The 19315-nt window shown below is 45.0% G+C and overlaps 2 protein-coding genes across 2 annotated transcripts; both read right to left on the reverse strand.

The window, feature by feature from the left end:
* Window positions 1-224: 224 nt before the first annotated feature.
* Window positions 225-3554, reverse strand: LOC117204797 (the record flags this gene model as incomplete). The annotated part of the gene is made up of 4 exons (XM_033442540.1): window positions 3033-3554; window positions 2780-2959; window positions 2495-2702; window positions 225-2317 (listed from the first exon to the last, which is right to left on the reverse strand). Coding segments are annotated over exons 1-4 (3003 nt in total), but the record flags the coding sequence as incomplete, so codon positions are not given.
* A 24-nt stretch (window positions 3555-3578) lies between these two features.
* LOC117204798 lies at window positions 3579-16512 on the reverse strand. The gene is made up of 3 exons (XM_033442542.1): window positions 16404-16512; window positions 5015-5304; window positions 3579-4478 (listed from the first exon to the last, which is right to left on the reverse strand). The coding sequence occupies exons 1-3, from the start codon at window positions 16510-16512 to the stop codon at window positions 3579-3581; spliced, it is 1299 nt and encodes a 432-aa protein (XP_033298433.1).
* Window positions 16513-19315: the final 2803 nt, after the last annotated feature.

Raw genomic sequence — 19315 nt, forward strand, 5'->3', positions numbered from 1 at the left:
GATGGAATGTCTCTGAAATCTCGATCACGTAAGCACATTAGTGAATCGCCAATGAGAAAATGTCCGGGAGTGAGGACTAGGAGATCATTTGGATCGGTGGAGATAGGAGTTAGCGGGCGGGAATTGAGGACTGCTTCTATTTCTATGATGAGAGTGTTCAATTGTTCAGAGGTGAGTAACTCGTTGCCGGCTACACGCCTGAGGTGGCGTTTGAATGACTTCACCGCTGCTTCCCATAGCCCACCGAAATGCGGTGAATGAGGGGGAATGAAGCGCCATTCGATTTGTTTGTCGGCTAAAAATGCGGTTACTTTTTCCTTGTGATCGTCCGATTGTAATAGATCGTGAAGCTCTCGTAATTCGCTGCTTGCTCCTCTGAAGTTGGTGCCGTTATCAGAATGGATGGTGGAGCAATACCCTCGTCGAGCGATAAATCTGCGAAGAGCGGCGATGAAGGCTTCGCTAGTGAGATCGTCAACGAGCTCGATGTGTACCGCTTTAATTGCTAGGCATACGAAAATGGCTACGTATACCTTTATCTGACGACGGTTACGATCTCGTTTTTCCTTGATGTGGAACGGCCCGCAGTAATCGACGCCGACGTTTGTGAATGGGCGAGATTCCGTTACTCGCGCCTCCGGCAGATTACCCATCACGTATTCTACCGGCGGTGGTTGAGCGCGGCAGCAGCGGACGCAGCCTTTGATCGCCCGCCATACTTGACTTCGACCGTCGACGGGCCAGTATCTTTGTCTTACTGCGTATAACGTAGCCTGCGTTCCGGAGTGCATGTGGATCTTGTGCTCGTGTTCTATGATGCGTGTTGTAACGGATGACTTGGGTAATACTATGGGATGTTTCTGGGCGAAGGTCATCGACGAATGACTGAGTCGACCCCCGACTCGCAATATTCCTTCCTTGTCTATGAACGGATTGAGTCGCGTGAGCTTACCCTTTATCGCCGCGTTCCGATCTTTTTGGAGTGTACGAATTTCCTCGGAGAAATGGATGTTTTGCAACAATTTTATCAGTTTATTGTGCGTTATGCGTAACTCGGTAACGGTTAGGGGTGCCGCTCGGTTCCTTTCCTGTCTCCAACGGAGGCAACGAGCTATGACTCGTATCAACTTGGGCCAGGATGAATACCTTTCCAACAAACTGTAATCGGCGGGGTTTGCGGACAGACAAATCGCCCCTTTCTGCTCCGGTACTTCAATTTGCGGTGTTAGAGCCCATGTCGGCCAATAGCCTTCCGACTGGTAGAGCCATGCAGGACCGTGCTGCCAGATGGTTGGGCGCAGGAACTCTTCGGGTGTTTGGCCGCGTGATATTAAGTCCGCGGGATTGTCGTCGGTAGGAACGTGGCGCCAATCGCGGATGCTGGTTTTTGTTTGAATTTCGGAGACTCTGTTAGCGACGAATGTTTTAAGGATGTGAGGTGATGTATTGAGCCAATGGAGGACGATAGTGGAATCGGTCCAATAGATAGTTCGAGTAATTTTTTGTGATAGGGCTTGTTGTACTGTTGACATCAGGGACGTAAGAAGGAGTGCTCCGCTCAGCTCGAGCCGAGGAATGGTCTGGCACTTGAGTGGGGCGACTTTCGATTTTGCGGTTAAAAGTTGGGTCCAAACACGGCCGTTGATGTTAAGGGTTCGGAGATAAACACAGGCTCCGTAAGCCTTTTCGCTGGCATCGCAGAAACCATGCAGTTCAATTTCCATAGCGGACTCGATTATTGCTTTGCGTGGGAACCTGACGTTGTTTAATAAGGGCAATTGGGCATAGTACCTTTCCCACTCTGTATGTAACTCGATCGGAAGTGATTCATCCCAATCGATTTTCGACGACCATATTCGTTGAAGTAGCATCTTGGCCCGAACAATCACCGGTGCGAGCAGACCGAGCGGATCGTAAATTTTTGCAATCTCCGAGCTGATGATTCGTTTCGTGACTCGCGAGGGCGTGGGTTTGACTTCGACCGAGTAAAGAATAGAATCGTCGAATGAATTCCAAAACACCCCCAGCGTCTTCAAGGTTTGCGAGTCGCCCAAAAAATGTTGGTGATTTGTTTCTTCTAAGGAAAGTCCGTGTAACAAGTCATTATCGTTTGACGCCCATTTTCGTATGTTTAAGCCGGCCAGCTGAAGTAACTTGGTGAGTTCTGTTCTGAGCGTGAGGGCTTCGTCCTTCGTTTCAGCTCCGGTGAGAGCGTCGTCGACGTAGAAATCCCGCTGCAGTACCTGTGCTGCACGTGGAAATCGATGTCCTTCGTCCTCTGCCAGTTGCTTGAGGCACCGAATAGCTAGATACGGGGCTGCGGATAAACCGAACGTTACAGTGTTAAGCTCATATGTTTCTGTTTCTCCACTCGCGCTGCGCCATAATATCCTTTGATATTTCCGATCCTCTGGTCGTACGAGGAATTGCCGATACATCTTCTCGATGTCGCCAGTGAGTACGTATTGATGAGCGCGGAATCTAATTAATATACAAAATAGATCTTCCTGTAACGTGGGTCCTGTGTGAAGTGTATCGTTTAAGGAGGTTCCGGTAGTGCTTGGTGCCGATCCGTCGAAAACTACACGGAGTTTGGTGGTTTGACTCGATGCTTTGGTCACGCCATGATGGGGTAAATAGTATCCGTTATCGTCGGAGTGGTTGTCATTGACCTTCGTCATGTGTCCCAATGCCAGGTATTCCTGTATTACCGTTCGATATTCTGATTCGAAGCGTTTGTCGTGCTGGAATCGGCGATTGAGTGAGGCGAGTCGTTTACTCGCCAGCGTTTTAGAGGATCCGAGTGACTGAAGCTGATCGTTGAAAGGTAGAGCGACGATGTATCGTCCTTCGCTGGTGCGTCGGGTGTGGATTTGGAAGTGTTCTTCGCATCGTCGATCTGCCTCTGAGATATGTTTAATTGAGGGTCCTTCATCGATTTCCCAAAACCGCGCGAGATCTGCTTGTAAAGTCGTCGTGGATGTGTGAAATATGTTTGTCGCGGTTTGGGAAGTTGGGCTCCCCCCGATTACCCATCCGAATCGCGTCTTTTGCAGACGCAGTCCAGGCTCGTCTGGCTGCGTGAGGTTGACTTGTCCCACACACATCGACGCGAGTGTTGAACCTGAGCTTAGTAGTACATCTATCGGAGCTGGTAAATGAAATCGTGGATCGGCCAATTTGAGATTTTTTGGTATCTCAAGTGTCGAACGATCGATGGGTTCGCTGGGAATTGAGGTTGATATGGTTGGAATGATAAGGAACGTTAATGTCCGCGTGTATGTACCGTCAGTGGAAGTGATCGTGGCCGTGATGTGTCGCTTAGAAGTCGTTGTCAAGGTATCTAGAGCTCCGATTGGGACCGAACATTTGTTTTGCCTTATCTTTAGCGATTTTGCTAATTCCTCGGTAATGAAATTCATACTGGATCCGGTGTCGAGCAACGCTCGACAACGGATTGGTTGATGTTTATCATTCAAAATGTTAATCTGCGCTGTGAGGACTAGATCATTGAACCGTAATTCGGATGCTATTGGTCTGATATGTTCGGTCATCAACGGAGTCGTCGATCGTCGGCGTCATTGGTTGTGTGTTCGTTTGTCAATGGGCGGTGGACTTGGAGACGCGGCTGTTCGTGGTGTTTCCGATCTGTGGTCTGTTGTGTGCCTTTTGCAACGAGTGGGTGATACGTAGGGTGGCAAAGAAGGTGTTGTGGATCGGCTATTTGATGGGGAAGATTTCGGGCTGGACGTGCTGGAACGAGACCCTGAATGGCGTTTTGTCCTGTGCAGCATTGTATGATGTCGTTCTCCGCATACGCGACATGATCCTGCGAAACAATGCCGCGTTGTGTGCCCTTTCCCGAGGCAGTTGACGCATAGTGATGCTCTTTTGACCTCCCGAATACGTTCGCGAAGGGATTTGGTTTTGAAGGTGTCACATTTCCAAATGGGGTGTGGTCCTTGACAGGTGGGGCATGTTGGATTAACCTGTGTCGCCGTAAGTGCATGCCCTCGTGATGCGCGTTGACGGACCGGAGTAGTTTGTTCCGGTGATTCTCTTGTTTGTCTGACCGTGGTGATCGGTCTGGAGCTTCGTGCTAATCTCTCTAGGAAGTTTAGTAAGTGAATGTACGGAGGCACCTCGTTATTGGGCAGCGTCATTTCCCATTGCTTTTGGATACTCAGTGGTATTTTAGAGAGGATGAGGCTGGTGAGCACAGCACTGGTATCGGGGTAGGAGTCTCCTAATTTGTTCAATGCATATATGTGTTGTTTGAATGTGTGGACTAAGCGCCTTAATTCCGTTGGAGATTCCTTGGTTATCTTTGGATAATCAATTATTGCCATGCAGTGACTGAAAGCTGTGTATCGTGGACATTCGAAACTCTCCTTGAGAACGGCTATAGCCTGACTGTAATTTACATTGCTAAGGGGTAACGCGTTTAAACAATCGGCTGCTTCTCCTTGCAGGGCGGACTGCAGGTAATGGAATTTCTGTATGTCAGTGAGACTAGGATTTTTATCGATTGTGGAGGAAAAGGTGTCATAAAAAGTGTTCCATTTTTCTAAGCTTCCGTCAAAAGTAGGGAGCCGAAGATCTGGTAATTTAATGGATATCGGATTTAAACTTGCGGATGATGCACAGGTTGGAGGGTTTATGGATGTCGACGGCGAAGCTGTTTGCGCGTTCCTCAGAAGATTTTGTAGCCTTGTATCTACCGCGACGTACTGATCCCTTATTTCGAAGCCGCGCACTTGTTCCTCCTCGTCCAATACTTCTAATTCGAGTTGGATCGCTTCGAATTGACTCGCAACTTCGGTCAGTTGTTTCTCGTAATTCGTTAATAAGGAGTTTTGCTGACTCCCGGATTGCTCGTACTCATCCAGTCGGGTCGATAAGTATGTGAATCGGCCGCCACAATAGCCTCGTCTCCGACGCAGGGAGATGAGTTGGTCTTCGCTCGTCATCGTTGCCGAGGATAGGAGATGGTCGAAATAAGGAACGAGCTTACCTTACTGTCGTGCGGCGTGAGGTCGCGTGTATGTTTGGTGAGGAACGCCTTGTTCCTTCCCGACGGCCACTCGTTCGGTTGTATTGTTAAGTTGTGAAATTCGTTGCGTTGATGACTGTCCAGCTGCGGCGGAAGGCTGCGTGGTTGCGTTCCCTTGCCAATGGGATGTGCTTCTTCGAAGGTGACGCGCCTGACGTCACTGGTTTCGCTGTAGTGGTTGCTCCCGCTCCCGCTGCTGGTTTTGATAAAGTCACGTGGAACTGTGTGGTCACTGGTAAGTGCACTCTTCACTGGCACGTAATCCGGCTCGAAGGACCAAAATGTTACGACCGTTCGCGGAGAGACGTGATCGCGAGATAGCACGTCAACGAGAGTTGTAAATTCTCGCTACGATTATGTTAATCGACGCCGCGAAATAGTCGTTCCCCTGTTTCGTTTAGGACAACAGAGGTGGTTTAATGAATATAGCACTGTGTTAACACTAATAAATTAACGTTTATTTCAACAACTTATTAATTAGAAGGATATAAATGGAACAACAAAAGAAATGTAACTACGTAATGCGCGATATAAGATATGTATTGACAGTTTGGCTTCTCGAAACGTTCTGCCCGCCTTTCGATTTTTTCCGTTTTTTCTGGAAGGCGACCCCCACTACGTTCGGATCACGCCACATTCTTTTACGCCGGATAAAATAACGGCCACGAATCGAAGTTTCTGGAGGTCGCCCTGCTTAATAAACTATGCGCTTGCCACTACAATGTTTGTTTGTCGGGCAGCCGCGACGATCCGCCCGCGACATTGTAGTGCCGCGACCGACGGTTAAGAATATGATCTATGGCAAGCCGCATGGCGTAACAGCTAGATTTTACTAAAATCGATGAAATCTTCGCGATTTGCGAGATATTTTGATTGTTTCGACGCTTAAATGGTAGTGCATTGCATTAGCACTGTCAAATGGAGATCAACGAGCGCTTAAACGTCGAAATATCTCCAACGGGAAGGAAATGACGGCTAGATTTCACTAAATCGATGAAATCTTCGCGATTTGCGAGCTATTTTGATTGTTTCGACGCTTAAACGGTAGTGCATTACATTAGCACTGTGAAATGGAGCTCAGCGAGCGCTTAAACGTCGAAATATCTTCAACGGGAAGGAAATGACGGCTAGATTTCACTAAAATCGACGAAATCAAAGCGATTTGCGAGCTATTTTGATTGTTTCGACGCTTAAACTGTACTGCATTGCACTAGCACTGTGAAATGGAGCTCAACGAGCGCTTTAACGTCGAAATATCTCCAACGGGAAGGAAATGACGGCTAGATTTCACTGAAATCGATGAAATCTTCGCGATTTGCGAGATATTTTGATTGTTTCGACGCTTAAATGGTAGTGCATTGCATTAGCACTGTCAAATGGAGCTCAACGAGCGCTTAAACGTCGAAATATCTCCAACGGGAAGGAAATGACGACTAGATTTCACTAAAATCGACGAAATCTTTGCGATTTGCCAGCTATTTTACTTGTTTTGACGCTTAAACGGCAGTGCATTGCATTAGCACTGTGAAATGGAGCTCAACGAGTGATTAAACGTCGAAATATCTCCAACGGGAAGGAAATGACGGCTAGATTTCACTAAAATCGACGAAATCTTCGCGATTTGCCAGCTATTTTACTTGTTTTGACGCTTAAACGGTAGTGCATTGCATTAGCACTGTGAAATGGAGCTCAACGAGTGATTAAACGTCGAAATATCTCCAACGGGAAGGAAATGACGGCTAGATTTCACTAAAATCGACGAAATCTTCGCGATTTGCCAGCTATTTTACTTGTTTTGACGCTTAAACGGTAGTGCATTGCATTAGCACTGTGAAGTGGAGTTCAACGAGTGCTTAAACGTCGAAATATCTCCAACGGGAAGGAAATGACGGCTAGATTTCACTAAAATCGATGAAATCTTCGCGATATGCGAGCTATTTTGACTGTTTCGACGCTTAAATGTTAGTGCATTGCATTGCAGTGTGAAATGGAGTTCAACGAGTGCTTAGACGTCGAAATATCTCCAACGGGAAGGAAATGACGGCTAGATTTCACTAAAATCGACGAAATCTTCGCGATTTGCCAGCTATTTTGCTTGTTTCGACGCTTAAATGGTAGTGCATTGCATTGCACTGTGAAATGGAGTTCAATGAGTGCTTAAACGTCGAAATATCTCCAACGGGAAGGAAATGACGGCTAGATTTCACTAAAATCGACGAAATCTTCGCGATTTGCGAGCTATTTTGCTTGTTTCGACGCTTAATGGTAGTGCATTGCATTAGCACTGTGAAATGGAGTTCAACGAGTGCTTAAACGTCGAGATATCTCCAACGGGAAGGAAATGACGGCTAGATTTCACTAAAATCGATGAAATCTTCGCGATTTGCGAGCTATTTTGATCGTTTCGACGCTTAAACGGTAGTGCATTACATTAGCACTGTGAAATGGAGCTCAACGAGTGCTTAAACGTCGAAATATCTCCAGCGGGAAGGAAATGACGGCTAGGTTTCACTAAAATCGATGAAATCTTCGCGATTTGCGAGCTATTTTGATTGTTTCGACGCTTAAGCGGTAGTGCATTACATTAGCACTGTGAAATGGAGCTCAGCGAGCGCTTAAACGTCGAGATATCTCCAACGGGAAGGAAATGACGGCTAGATTTCACTAAAATCGATGAAATCTTCGCGATATGCGAGCTATTTTACTTATTTTGACGCTTAAGCGGTAGTGCATTGCATTAGCACTGTGAAATGGAGTTCAACGAGTGATTAAACGTCGAAATATCTCCAACGGGAAGGAAATGACGGCTAGATTTCTCTAAAATCGACGAAATCTTCGCGATTTGCCAGCTATTTTACTTATTTTGACGCTTAAGCGGTAGTGCATTGCATTAGCACTGTGAAATGGAGTTCAACGAGTGCTTAAACGTCGAAATATCTCCAACGGGAAGGAAATGACGGCTAGATTTCACTAAAATCGATGAAATCTTCGCGATATGCGAGCTATTTTGATTGTTTCGACGCTTAAACGGTAGTGCATTACATTAGCACTGTGAAATTGTGTTCAACGAGTGCTTAAACGTCGAAATATCTCCAACGGGAAGGAAAAGACGGCTAGATTCCACTAAAATCGATGAAATCTTCGCGATTTGCGAGCTATTTTGATTGTTTCGACGCTTAAATGGTAGTGCATTGCATTAGCACTGTCAAATGGAGCTCAACGAGCGCTTTAACGTCGAAATATCTCCAACGGGAAGGAAATGACGGCTAGATTTCACTAAAATCGATGAAATCTTCGCGATTTGCGAGCTATTTTGATTGTTTCGACGCTTAAATGGTAGTGCATTGCATTAGCACTGTCAAATGGAGCTCAACGAGCCTTTAAACGTCGAAATATCTCCAACGGGAAGGAAATGACGGCTAGATTTCACTAAAATCGACGAAATCTTCGCGATTTGCCAGCTATTTTACTTGTTTTGACGCTTAAACTGTAGTGCACTGCATTAGCACTGTGAAATGGAGCTCAACGAGTGATTAAACGTCGAAATATCTCCAACGGGAAGGAAATGACGGCTAGATTTCACTAAAATCGACGAAATCTTCGCGATTTGCCAGCTATTTTACTTGTTTTGACGCTTAAGCGGTAGTGCATTGCATTAGCACTGTGAAATGGAGTTCAACGAGCGCTTAAACATCGAAATATCTCCAACGGGAAGGAAATGACGGCTAGATTTCACTAAAATCGATGAAATCTTCGCGATTTGCGAGCTATTTTGATTGTTTCGACGCTTAAACGGTAGTGCATTACATTAGCACTGTGAAATGGAGCTCAGCGAGCGCTTAAACGTCGAAATATCTCGAACGGGAAGGAAATGACGGCTAGATTTCACTAAAATCGACGAAATCAAAGCGATTTGCGAGCTATTTTGATTGTTTCGACGCTTAAACGGTACTGCATTGCACTAGCACTGTGAAATGGAGCTCAACGAGCGCTTTAACGTCGAAATATCTCCAACGGGAAGGAAATGACGGCTAGATTTCACTAAAATCGATGAAATCTTCGCGATTTGCGAGATATTTTGATTGTTTCGACGCTTAAATGGTAGTGCATTGCATTAGCACTGTCAAATGGAGCTCAACGAGCGCTTAAACGTCGAAATATCTCCAACGGGAAGGAAATGACGGCTAGATTTCACTAAAATCGACGAAATCTTCGCGATTTGCCAGCTATTTTACTTGTTTTGACGCTTAAACGGTAGTGCATTGCATTAGCACTGTGAAATGGAGCTCAACGAGTGCTTAAACGTCGAAATATCTCCAACGGGAAGGAAATGACGGCTAGATTTCACTAAAATCGACGAAATCTTCGCGATTTGCCAGCTATTTTACTTGTTTTGACGCTTAAACGGTAGTGCATTGCATTAGCACTGTGAAGTGGAGTTCAACGAGTGCTTAAACGTCGAAATATCTCCAACGGGAAGGAAATGACGGCTAGATTTCACTAAAATCGATGAAATCTTCGCGATATGCGAGCTATTTTGACTGTTTCGACGCTTAAACGGTAGTGCATTACATTAGCACTGTGAAATTGTGTTCAACGAGTGCTTAAACGTCGAAATATCTCCAACGGGAAGGAAAAGACGGCTAGATTTCACTAAAATCGATGAAATCTTCGCGATTTGCGAATAATTTTGATTGTTTCGACGCTTAAATGGTAGTGCATTGCATTAGCACTGTCAAATGGAGCTCAACGAGCGCTTTAACGTCGAAATATCTCCAACGGGAAGGAAATGACGTTAGATTTCACTAAAATCGATGAAATCTTCGCGATTTGCGAGCTATTTTGATTGCTTCGACGCTTAAACGGTAGTGCATTACATTAGCACTGTGAAATGGAGCTCAGCGAGCGCTTAAACGTTGAAATATCTCCAACGGGAAGGAAATGACGGCTAGATTTCACTAAAATCGACGAAATCAAAGCGATTTGCGAGCTATTTTACTTATTTTGACGCTTAAACGGTAGTGCATTGCATTAGCACTGTGAAATCGAGTTCAACGAGCGCTTAAACATCGAAATATCTCCAACGGGAAGGAAATGACGGCTAGATTTCACTAAAATCGATGAAATCTTCGCGATTTGCGAGCTATTTTGATTGCTTCGACGCTTAAACGGTAGTGCATTACATTAGCACTGTGAAATGGAGCTCAGCGAGCGCTTAAACGCCGAAATATCTCCAACGGGAAGGAAATGACGGCTACATTTCACTAAAATCGACGAAATCAAAGCGATTTGCGAGCTATTTTGATTGTTTCGACGCTTAAACGGTACTGCATTGCACTAGCACTGTGAAATGGAGCTCAACGAGCACTTTAACGTCGAAATATCTCCAACGGGAAGGAAATGACGGCTAGATTTCACTAAAATCGATGAAATCTTCCCGATTTGCGAGATCTTTTGATTGTTTCGACGCTTAAACGGTAGTGCATTGCATTAGCACTGTGAAATGGAGTTCAACGAGCGCTTAAACGTCGAAATATCTCCAACGGGAAGGAAATGACGGCTATTTTTCGTCAAAATCGACGAAATCTTCGCGATTTGCGAGCTGTTTTGCTTGATTCGACGCTTAAACGGTAGTGCATTGCCTTAGCACTGTGAAATGGAGTTCAACGAGTGCTTAAACGTTGAAATATCTTCAACGGGAAGGAAATGACGGCTAGATTTCAGCAAAATCGACGAAATATTCGCGATTTGCGAGCTATTTTGCTTGTTTCGACGCTTAAATGGTTGTGCATTGCATTAGCACTGTGAAATGGAGTTCAACGAGCGCTTACACGTCGAAATATCTCCAACGGGAAGGAAATGACGGCTATTTTTCGCCAAAATAAACGAAATCTTCGCGATTTGCGAGATATTTTGCTTCTTTCATAGCTTAAATGGTGGTGCATTGCATTAGCACTGTGAAATGGAGTTCAAGGAGCGCCTAAACGTCGAAATATCTCCAACGGGAAGGAAATGACGGCTATTTTTCATCGAAATAAACGAAATCTTCGCGATTTGCGAGATATTTTGCTTGTTTCGACGCTTAAATGGTAGTGCATTGCATTAGCACTGTGAAATGGAGTTCAACGAGTGCTTAAACGTCGAAATATCTCCAACGGGATGGAAATGACGGCTAGATTTCACTAAAATCGACGAAATCAACGCGATATGCGAGCTATTTTGATTGTTTCGACGCTTAAACGGTAGTGCATTACATTAGCACTGTGAAATGGAGCTCAGCGAGCGCTTAAACGTCGAAATATCTCCAACGGGAAGGAAATGACGGCTAGATTTCACTAAAATCGACGAAATCAAAGCGATTTGCGAGCTATTTTGATTGTTTCGACGCTTAAACGGTACTGCATTGCACTAGCACTGTGAAATGGAGCTCAACGAGCGCTTTAACGTCGAAATATCTCCAACGGGAAGGAAATGACGGCTAGATTTCACTAAAATCGATGAAATCTTCGCGATTTGCGAGATATTTTGATTGTTTCGACGCTTAAATGGTAGTGCATTGCATTAGCACTGTCAAATGGAGCTCAACGAGCGCTTAAACGTCGAAATATCGACAACGGGAAGGAAATGACTTCTAGATTTCACTAAAATCGACGAAATCAACGCGATATGCGAGCTATTTTGATTGTTTCGACGCTTAAACGGTAGTGCATTACATTAGCACTGTGAAATTGTGTTCAACGAGTGCTTAAAGGTCGAAATATCTCCAACGGGAAGGAAAAGACGGCTAGATTTCACTAAAATCGATGAAATCTTCGCGATTTGCGAGCTATTTTGATTGTTTCGACGCTTAAACGGTAGTGCATTATATTAGCACTGTGAAATGGAGCTCAGCGAGCGCTTAAACGTCGAAATATCTCCAACGGGAAGGAAATGACGGCTAGATTTCACTAAAATCGACGAAATCAAAGCGATTTGCGAGCTATTTTGATTGTTTCGACGCTTAAACGGTACGGCATTGCACTAGCACTGTGAAATGGAGCTCAACGAGCGCTTTAACGTCGAAATATCTCCAACGGGAAGGAAATGACGGCTAGATTTCACTAAAATCGATGAAATCTTCGCGATTTGCGAGATATTTTGATTGTTTCGACGCTTAAATGGTAGTGCATTGCATTAGCACTGTCAAATGGAGCTCAACGAGCGCTTAAACGTCGAAATATCTCCAACGGGAAGGAAATGACGGCTAGATTTCACTAAAATCGACGAAATCTTTGCGATTTGCCAGCTATTTTACTTGTTTTGACGCTTAAACGGCAGTGCATTGCATTAGCACTGTGAAATGGAGCTCATCGAGTGATTAAACGTCGAAATATCTCCAACGGGAAGGAAAAGACGGCTAGATTTCACTAAAATCGATGAAATCTTCGCGATTTGCGAGCTATTTTGATTGTTTCGACGCTTAAATGGTAGTGCATTGCATTAGCACTGTCAAATGGAGCTCAACGAGCGCTTTAACGTCGAAATATCTCCAACGGGAAGGAAATGACGTTAGATTTCACTAAAATCGATGAAATCTTCGCGATTTGCGAGCTATTTTGATTGCTTCGACGCTTAAACGGTAGTGCATTACATTAGCACTGTGAAATGGAGCTCAGCGAGCGCTTAAACGTTGAAATATCTCCAACGGGAAGGAAATGACGGCTAGATTTCACTAAAATCGACGAAATCAAAGCGATTTGCGAGCTATTTTACTTATTTTGACGCTTAAACGGTAGTGCATTGCATTAGCACTGTGAAATCGAGTTCAACGAGCGCTTAAACATCGAAATATCTCCAACGGGAAGGAAATGACGGCTAGATTTCACTAAAATCGATGAAATCTTCGCGATTTGCGAGCTATTTTGATTGCTTCGACGCTTAAACGGTAGTGCATTACATTAGCACTGTGAAATGGAGCTCAGCGAGCGCTTAAACGTCGAAATATCTCCAACGGGAAGGAAATGACGGCTAGATTTCACTAAAATCGACGAAATCAAAGCGATTTGCGAGCTATTTTGATTGTTTCGACGCTTAAACGGTACTGCATTGCACTAGCACTGTGAAATGGAGCTCAACGAGCGCTTTAACGTCGAAATATCTCCAACGGGAAGGAAATGACGGCTAGATTTCACTAAAATCGACGAAATCTTCGCGATTTGCCAGCTATTTTGCTTGTTTCGACGCTTAAACGGTAGTGTATTGCATTACCACTGTGAAATGGAGCTCAAAGTGCGCTTAAACGTCGAAATATCTCCAACGGGATGGAAATGACGGCTAGATTTCACTAAAATCGACGAAATCAACGCGATATGCGAGCTATTTTGATTGTTTCGACGCTTAAACGGTAGTGCATTACATTAGCACTGTGAAATTGTGTTCAACGAGTGCTTAAACGTCGAAATATCTCCAACGGGAAGGAAAAGACGGCTAGATTTCACTAAAATCGATGAAATCTTCGCGATTTGCGAGCTATTTTGATTGTTTCGACGCTTAAACGGTAGTGCATTACATTAGCACTGTGAAATGGAGCTCAGCGAGCGCTTAAACGTCGAAATATCTCCAACGGGAAGGAAGTGACGGCTAGATTTCACTAAAATCGACGAAATCAATGCGATTTGCGAGCTATTTTGATTGTTTCGACGCTTAAACGGTACTGCATTGCACTAGCACTGTGAAATGGAGCTCAACGAGCGCTTTAACGTCGAAATATCTCCAACGGGAAGGAAATGACGGCTAGATTTCACTAAAATCGATGAAATCTTCGCGATTTGCGAGATATTTTGATTGTTTCGACGCTTAAATGGTAGTGCATTGCATTAGCACTGTCAAATGGAGCTCAACGAGCGCTTAAACGTCGAAATATCTCCAACGGGAAGGAAATGACGGCTAGATTTCACTAAAATCGACGAAATCTTTGCTCTTTGCCAGCTATTTTACTTGCTTTGACGCTTAAACGGCAGTGCGTTGCATTAGCACTGTGAAATGGAGCTCAGCGAGCGCTTAAACGTCGAAATATCTCCAACGGGAAGGAAATGACTGCTAGATTTCACTAAAATCGACGAAATCAAAGCGATTTGCGAGCTATTTTGACTGTTTCGACGCTTAAGCGGTAGTGCATTACATTAGCACTGTGAAATTGTGTTCAACGAGTGCTTAAACGTCGAAATATCTCCAACGGGAAGGAAAAGACGGCTAGATTTCACTAAAATCGATGAAATCTTCGCGATTTGCGAGCTATTTTGATTGTTTGGGCGCTTAAATGGTAGTGCATTGCATTAGCACTGTCAAATGGAGCTCAACGAGCCTTTAAACGTCGACATATCTCCAACGGGAAGGAAATGACGGCTAGATTTCACTAAAATCGACGAAATCAAAGCGATTTGCGAGCTATTTTGATTGTTTCGACGCTTAAACGGTACTGCATTGCACTAGCACTGTGAAATGGAGCTCAACGAGTGATTAAACGTCGAAATATCTCCAACGGGAAGGAAATGACGGCTAGATTTCACTAAAATCGACGAAATCTTCGCGATTTGCCAGCTATTTTACTTGTTTTGACGCTTAAACTGTAGTGCACTGCATTAGCACTGTGAAATGGAGCTCAACGAGTGATTAAACGTCGAAATATCTCCAACGGGAAGGAAATGACGGCTAGATTTCACTAAAATCGATGAAATCTTCGCGATTTGCGAGCTATTTTGATTGTTTCGACGCTTAAATGGTAGTGCATTGCATTAGCACTGTCAAATGGAGCTCAACGAGCGCTTAAACGTCGAAATATCTCCAACGGGAAGGAAATGACGACTAGATTTCACTAAAATCGACGAAATCTTTGCGATTTGCCAGCTATTTTACTTGTTTTGACGCTTAAACGGCAGTGCATTGCATTAGCACTGTGAAATGGAGCTCAACGAGTGATTAAACGTCGAAATATCTCCAACGGGAAGGAAATGACGGCTAGATTTCACTAAAATCGACGAAATCTTCGCGATTTGCCAGCTATTTTACTTATTTTGACGCTTAAGCGGTAGTGCATTGCATTAGCACTGTGAAATGGAGTTCAACGAGTGCTTAAACGTCGAAATATCTCCAACGGGAAGGAAATGACGGCTAGATTTCACTAAAATCGATGAAATCTTCGCGATATGCGAGCTATTTTGATTGTTTCGACGCTTAAACGGTAGTGCATTACATTAGCACTGTGAAATTGTGTTCAACGAGTGCTTAAACGTCGAAATATCTCCAACGGGAAGGAAAAGACGGCTAGATTTCACTAAAATCGATGAAATCTTCGCGATTTGCGAGCTATTTTGATTGTTTCGACGCTTAAATGGTAGTGCATTGCATTAGCACTGTCAAATGGAGCTCAACGAGCGCTTTAACGTCGAAATATCTCCAACGGGAAGGAAATGACGGCTAGATTTCACTAAAATCGATGAAATCTTCGCGATTTGCGAGCTATTTTGATTGTTTCGACGCTTAAATGGTAGTGCATTGCATTAGCACTGTCAAATGGAGCTCAACGAGCCTTTAAACGTCGAAATATCTCCAACGGGAAGGAAATGACGGCTAGATTTCACTAAAATCGACGAAATCTTCGCGATTTGCCAGCTATTTTACTTGTTTTGACGCTTAAACTGTAGTGCACTGCATTAGCACTGTGAAATGGAGCTCAACGAGTGATTAAACGTCGAAATATCTCCAACGGGAAGGAAATGACGGCTAGTGTTACGCCATGCGGCTTGCCATAGATCATATTCTTAACCGTCGGTCGCGGCACTACAATGTCGCGGGCGGATCGTCGCGGCTGCCCGACAAACAAACATTGTAGTGGCAAGCGCATAGTTTATTAAGCAGGGCGACCTCCAGAAACTTCGATTCGTGGCCGTTATTTTATCCGGCGTAAAAGAATGTGGCGTGATCCGAACGTAGTGGGGGTCGCCTTCCAGAAAAAACGGAAAAAATCGAAAGGCGGGCAGAACGTTTCGAGAAGCCAAACAGTCAATACATATCTTATATCGCGCATACGTAGTTACATTTCTTTTGTTGTTCCATTTATATCCTTCTAATTAATAAGTTGTTGAAATAAACGTTAATTTATTAGTGTTAACACAGTGCTATATTCATTAAATCACCTCTGTTATCCTAAACGAAACAGGGGAACGACTATTTCGCGGCGTCGATTAACATAATCGTAGCGAGAATTTACAACTCTCGTTGACGTGCTATCTCGCGATCACGTCTCTCCGCGAACGGTCGTAACATTTTGGTCCTTCGAGCCGGATCACGTGCCAGTGAAGAGTGCACTTACCAGTGACCACACAGTGCCACGTGACTTTATCAAAACCAGCAGCGGGAGCAGGAGCATCCACTACAGCGAAACCAGTGACGTCAGGCGCGTCATCTTCGAAGAAACACATCCCATTGGCAAGGGAACGCAACCACGCAGCCTTCCGTCGCAGCTGGACAATCATCAACGCAACGAATTTCACAACTTAACAATACAACCGAACGAGTGGCCGTCGGGAAGGAACAAGGCGTTCCTCACCAAACATACACGCGACCTCACGCCGCACGACAATAAGGTAAGCTCGTTCCTTATTTCGACCATCTCCTATCCTCGGCAACGATGACGAGCGAAGACCAACTCATCTCCCTGCGTCGGAGACGAGGCTATTGTAGCGGCCGATTCACATACTTATCGAACCGACTGGACGAGTACGAGCAATCCGAGAGTCAGCAAAACTCCTTATTAACGAATTACGAGAAACAACTGACCGAAGTTGCGAGTCAATTCGAAGCGATCCAACTCGAATTAGAAGTATTGGACGAGGAGGAACAAGTGCGCGGCTTCGAAATAAGGGATCAGTACGTCGCGGTAGATACGAGGCTACAAAATCTTCTGAGGAACGCGCAAACAGCTTCGCCGTCGACATCCATAAACCCTCCAACCTGTGCATCATCCGCAAGTTTAAATCCGATATCCATTAAATTACCAGATCTTCGGCTCCCTACTTTTGACGGAAGCTTAGAAAAATGGAACACTTTTTATGACACCTTTTCCTCCACAATCGATAAAAATCCTAGTCTCACTGACATACAGAAATTCCATTACCTGCAGTCCGCCCTGCAAGGAGAAGCAGCCGATTGTTTAAACGCGTTACCCCTTAGCAATGTAAATTACAGTCAGGCTATAGCCGTTCTCAAGGAGAGTTTCGAATGTCCACGATACACAGCTTTCAGTCACTGCATGGCAATAATTGATTATCCAAAGATAACCAAGGAATCTCCAACGGAATTAAGGCGCTTAGTCCACACATTCAAACAACACATATATGCATTGAACAAATTAGGAGACTCCTACCTCGATACCAGTGCTGTGCTCACCAGCCTCATCCTCTCTAAAATACCACTGAGTATCCAAAAGCAATGGGAAATGACGCTGCCCAATAACGAGGTGCCTCCGTACATTCACTTACTAAACTTCCTAGAGAGATTAGCACGAAGCTCCAGACCGATCACCACGGTCAGACAAACAAGAGAATCACCGGAACAAACTACTCCGGTCCGTCAACGCGCATCACGAGGGCATGCACTTACGGCGACACAGGTTAATCCAACATGCCCCACCTGTCAAGGACCACACCCCATTTGGAAATGTGACACCTTCAAAACCAAATCCCTTCGCGAACGTATTCGGGAGGTCAAAAGAGCATCACTATGCGTCAACTGCCTCGGGAAAGGGCACACAACGCGGCATTGTTTCGCAGGATCATGTCGCGTATGCGGAGAACGACATCATACAATGCTGCACAGGACAAAACGCCATTCAGGGTCTCGTTCCAGCACGTCCAGCCCGAAATCTTCCCCATCAAATAGCCGATCCACAACACCTTCTTTGCCACCCTACGTATCACCCACTCGTTGCAAAAGGCACACAACAGACCACAGATCGGAAACACCACGAACAGCCGCGTCTCCAAGTCCACCGCCCATTGACAAACGAACACACAACCAATGACGCCGACGATCGACGACTCCGTTGATGACCGAACATATCAGACCAATAGCATCCGAATTACGGTTCAATGATCTAGTCCTCACAGCGCAGATTAACATTTTGAATGATAAACATCAACCAATCCGTTGTCGAGCGTTGCTCGACACCGGATCCAGTATGAATTTCATTACCGAGGAATTAGCAAAATCGCTAAAGATAAGGCAAAACAAATGTTCGGTCCCAATCGGAGCTCTAGATACCTTGACAACGACTTCTAAGCGACACATCACGGCCACGATCACTTCCACTGACGGTACATACACGCGGACATTAACGTTCCTTATCATTCCAACCATATCAACCTCAATTCCCAGCGAACCCATCGATCGTTCGACACTTGAGATACCAAAAAATCTCAAATTGGCCGATCCACGATTTCATTTACCAGCTCCGATAGATGTACTACTAAGCTCAGGTTCAACACTCGCGTCGATGTGTGTGGGACAAGTCAACCTCACGCAGCCAGACGAGCCTGGACTGCGTCTGCAAAAGACGCGATTCGGATGGGTAATCGGGGGGAGTCCAACTTCCCAAACCGCGACAAACATATTTCACACATCCACGACGACTTTACAAGCAGATCTCGCGCGGTTTTGGGAAATCGATGAAGGACCCTCAATTAAACATATCTCAGAGGCAGATCGACGATGCGAAGAACACTTCCAAATCCACACCCGACGCACCAGCGAAGGACGATACATCGTCGCTCTACCTTTCAACGATCAGCTTCAGTCACTCGGATCCTCTAAAACGCTGGCGAGTAAACGACTCGCCTCACTCAATCGCCGATTCCAGCACGACAAACGCTTCGAATCAGAATATCGAACGGTAATACAGGAATACCTGGCATTGGGACACATGACGAAGGTCAATGACAACCACTCCGACGATAACGGATACTATTTACCCCATCATGGCGTGACCAAAGCATCGAGTCAAACCACCAAACTCCGTGTAGTTTTCGACGGATCGGCACCAAGCACTACCGGAACCTCCTTAAACGATACACTTCACACAGGACCCAAGTTACAGGAAGATCTATTTTGTATATTAATTAGATTCCGCGCTCATCAATACGTACTCACTGGCGACATCGAGAAGATGTATCGGCAATTCCTCGTACGACCAGAGGATCGGAAATATCAAAGGATATTATGGCGCAG

Source organism: Bombus bifarius, unplaced genomic scaffold (assembly GCF_011952205.1).
Source record: "Bombus bifarius isolate JDL3187 unplaced genomic scaffold, Bbif_JDL3187 scf7180000007981_frag, whole genome shotgun sequence".
In the NCBI taxonomy this organism is placed as follows: Eukaryota; Metazoa; Arthropoda; class Insecta; order Hymenoptera; family Apidae; genus Bombus; species Bombus bifarius.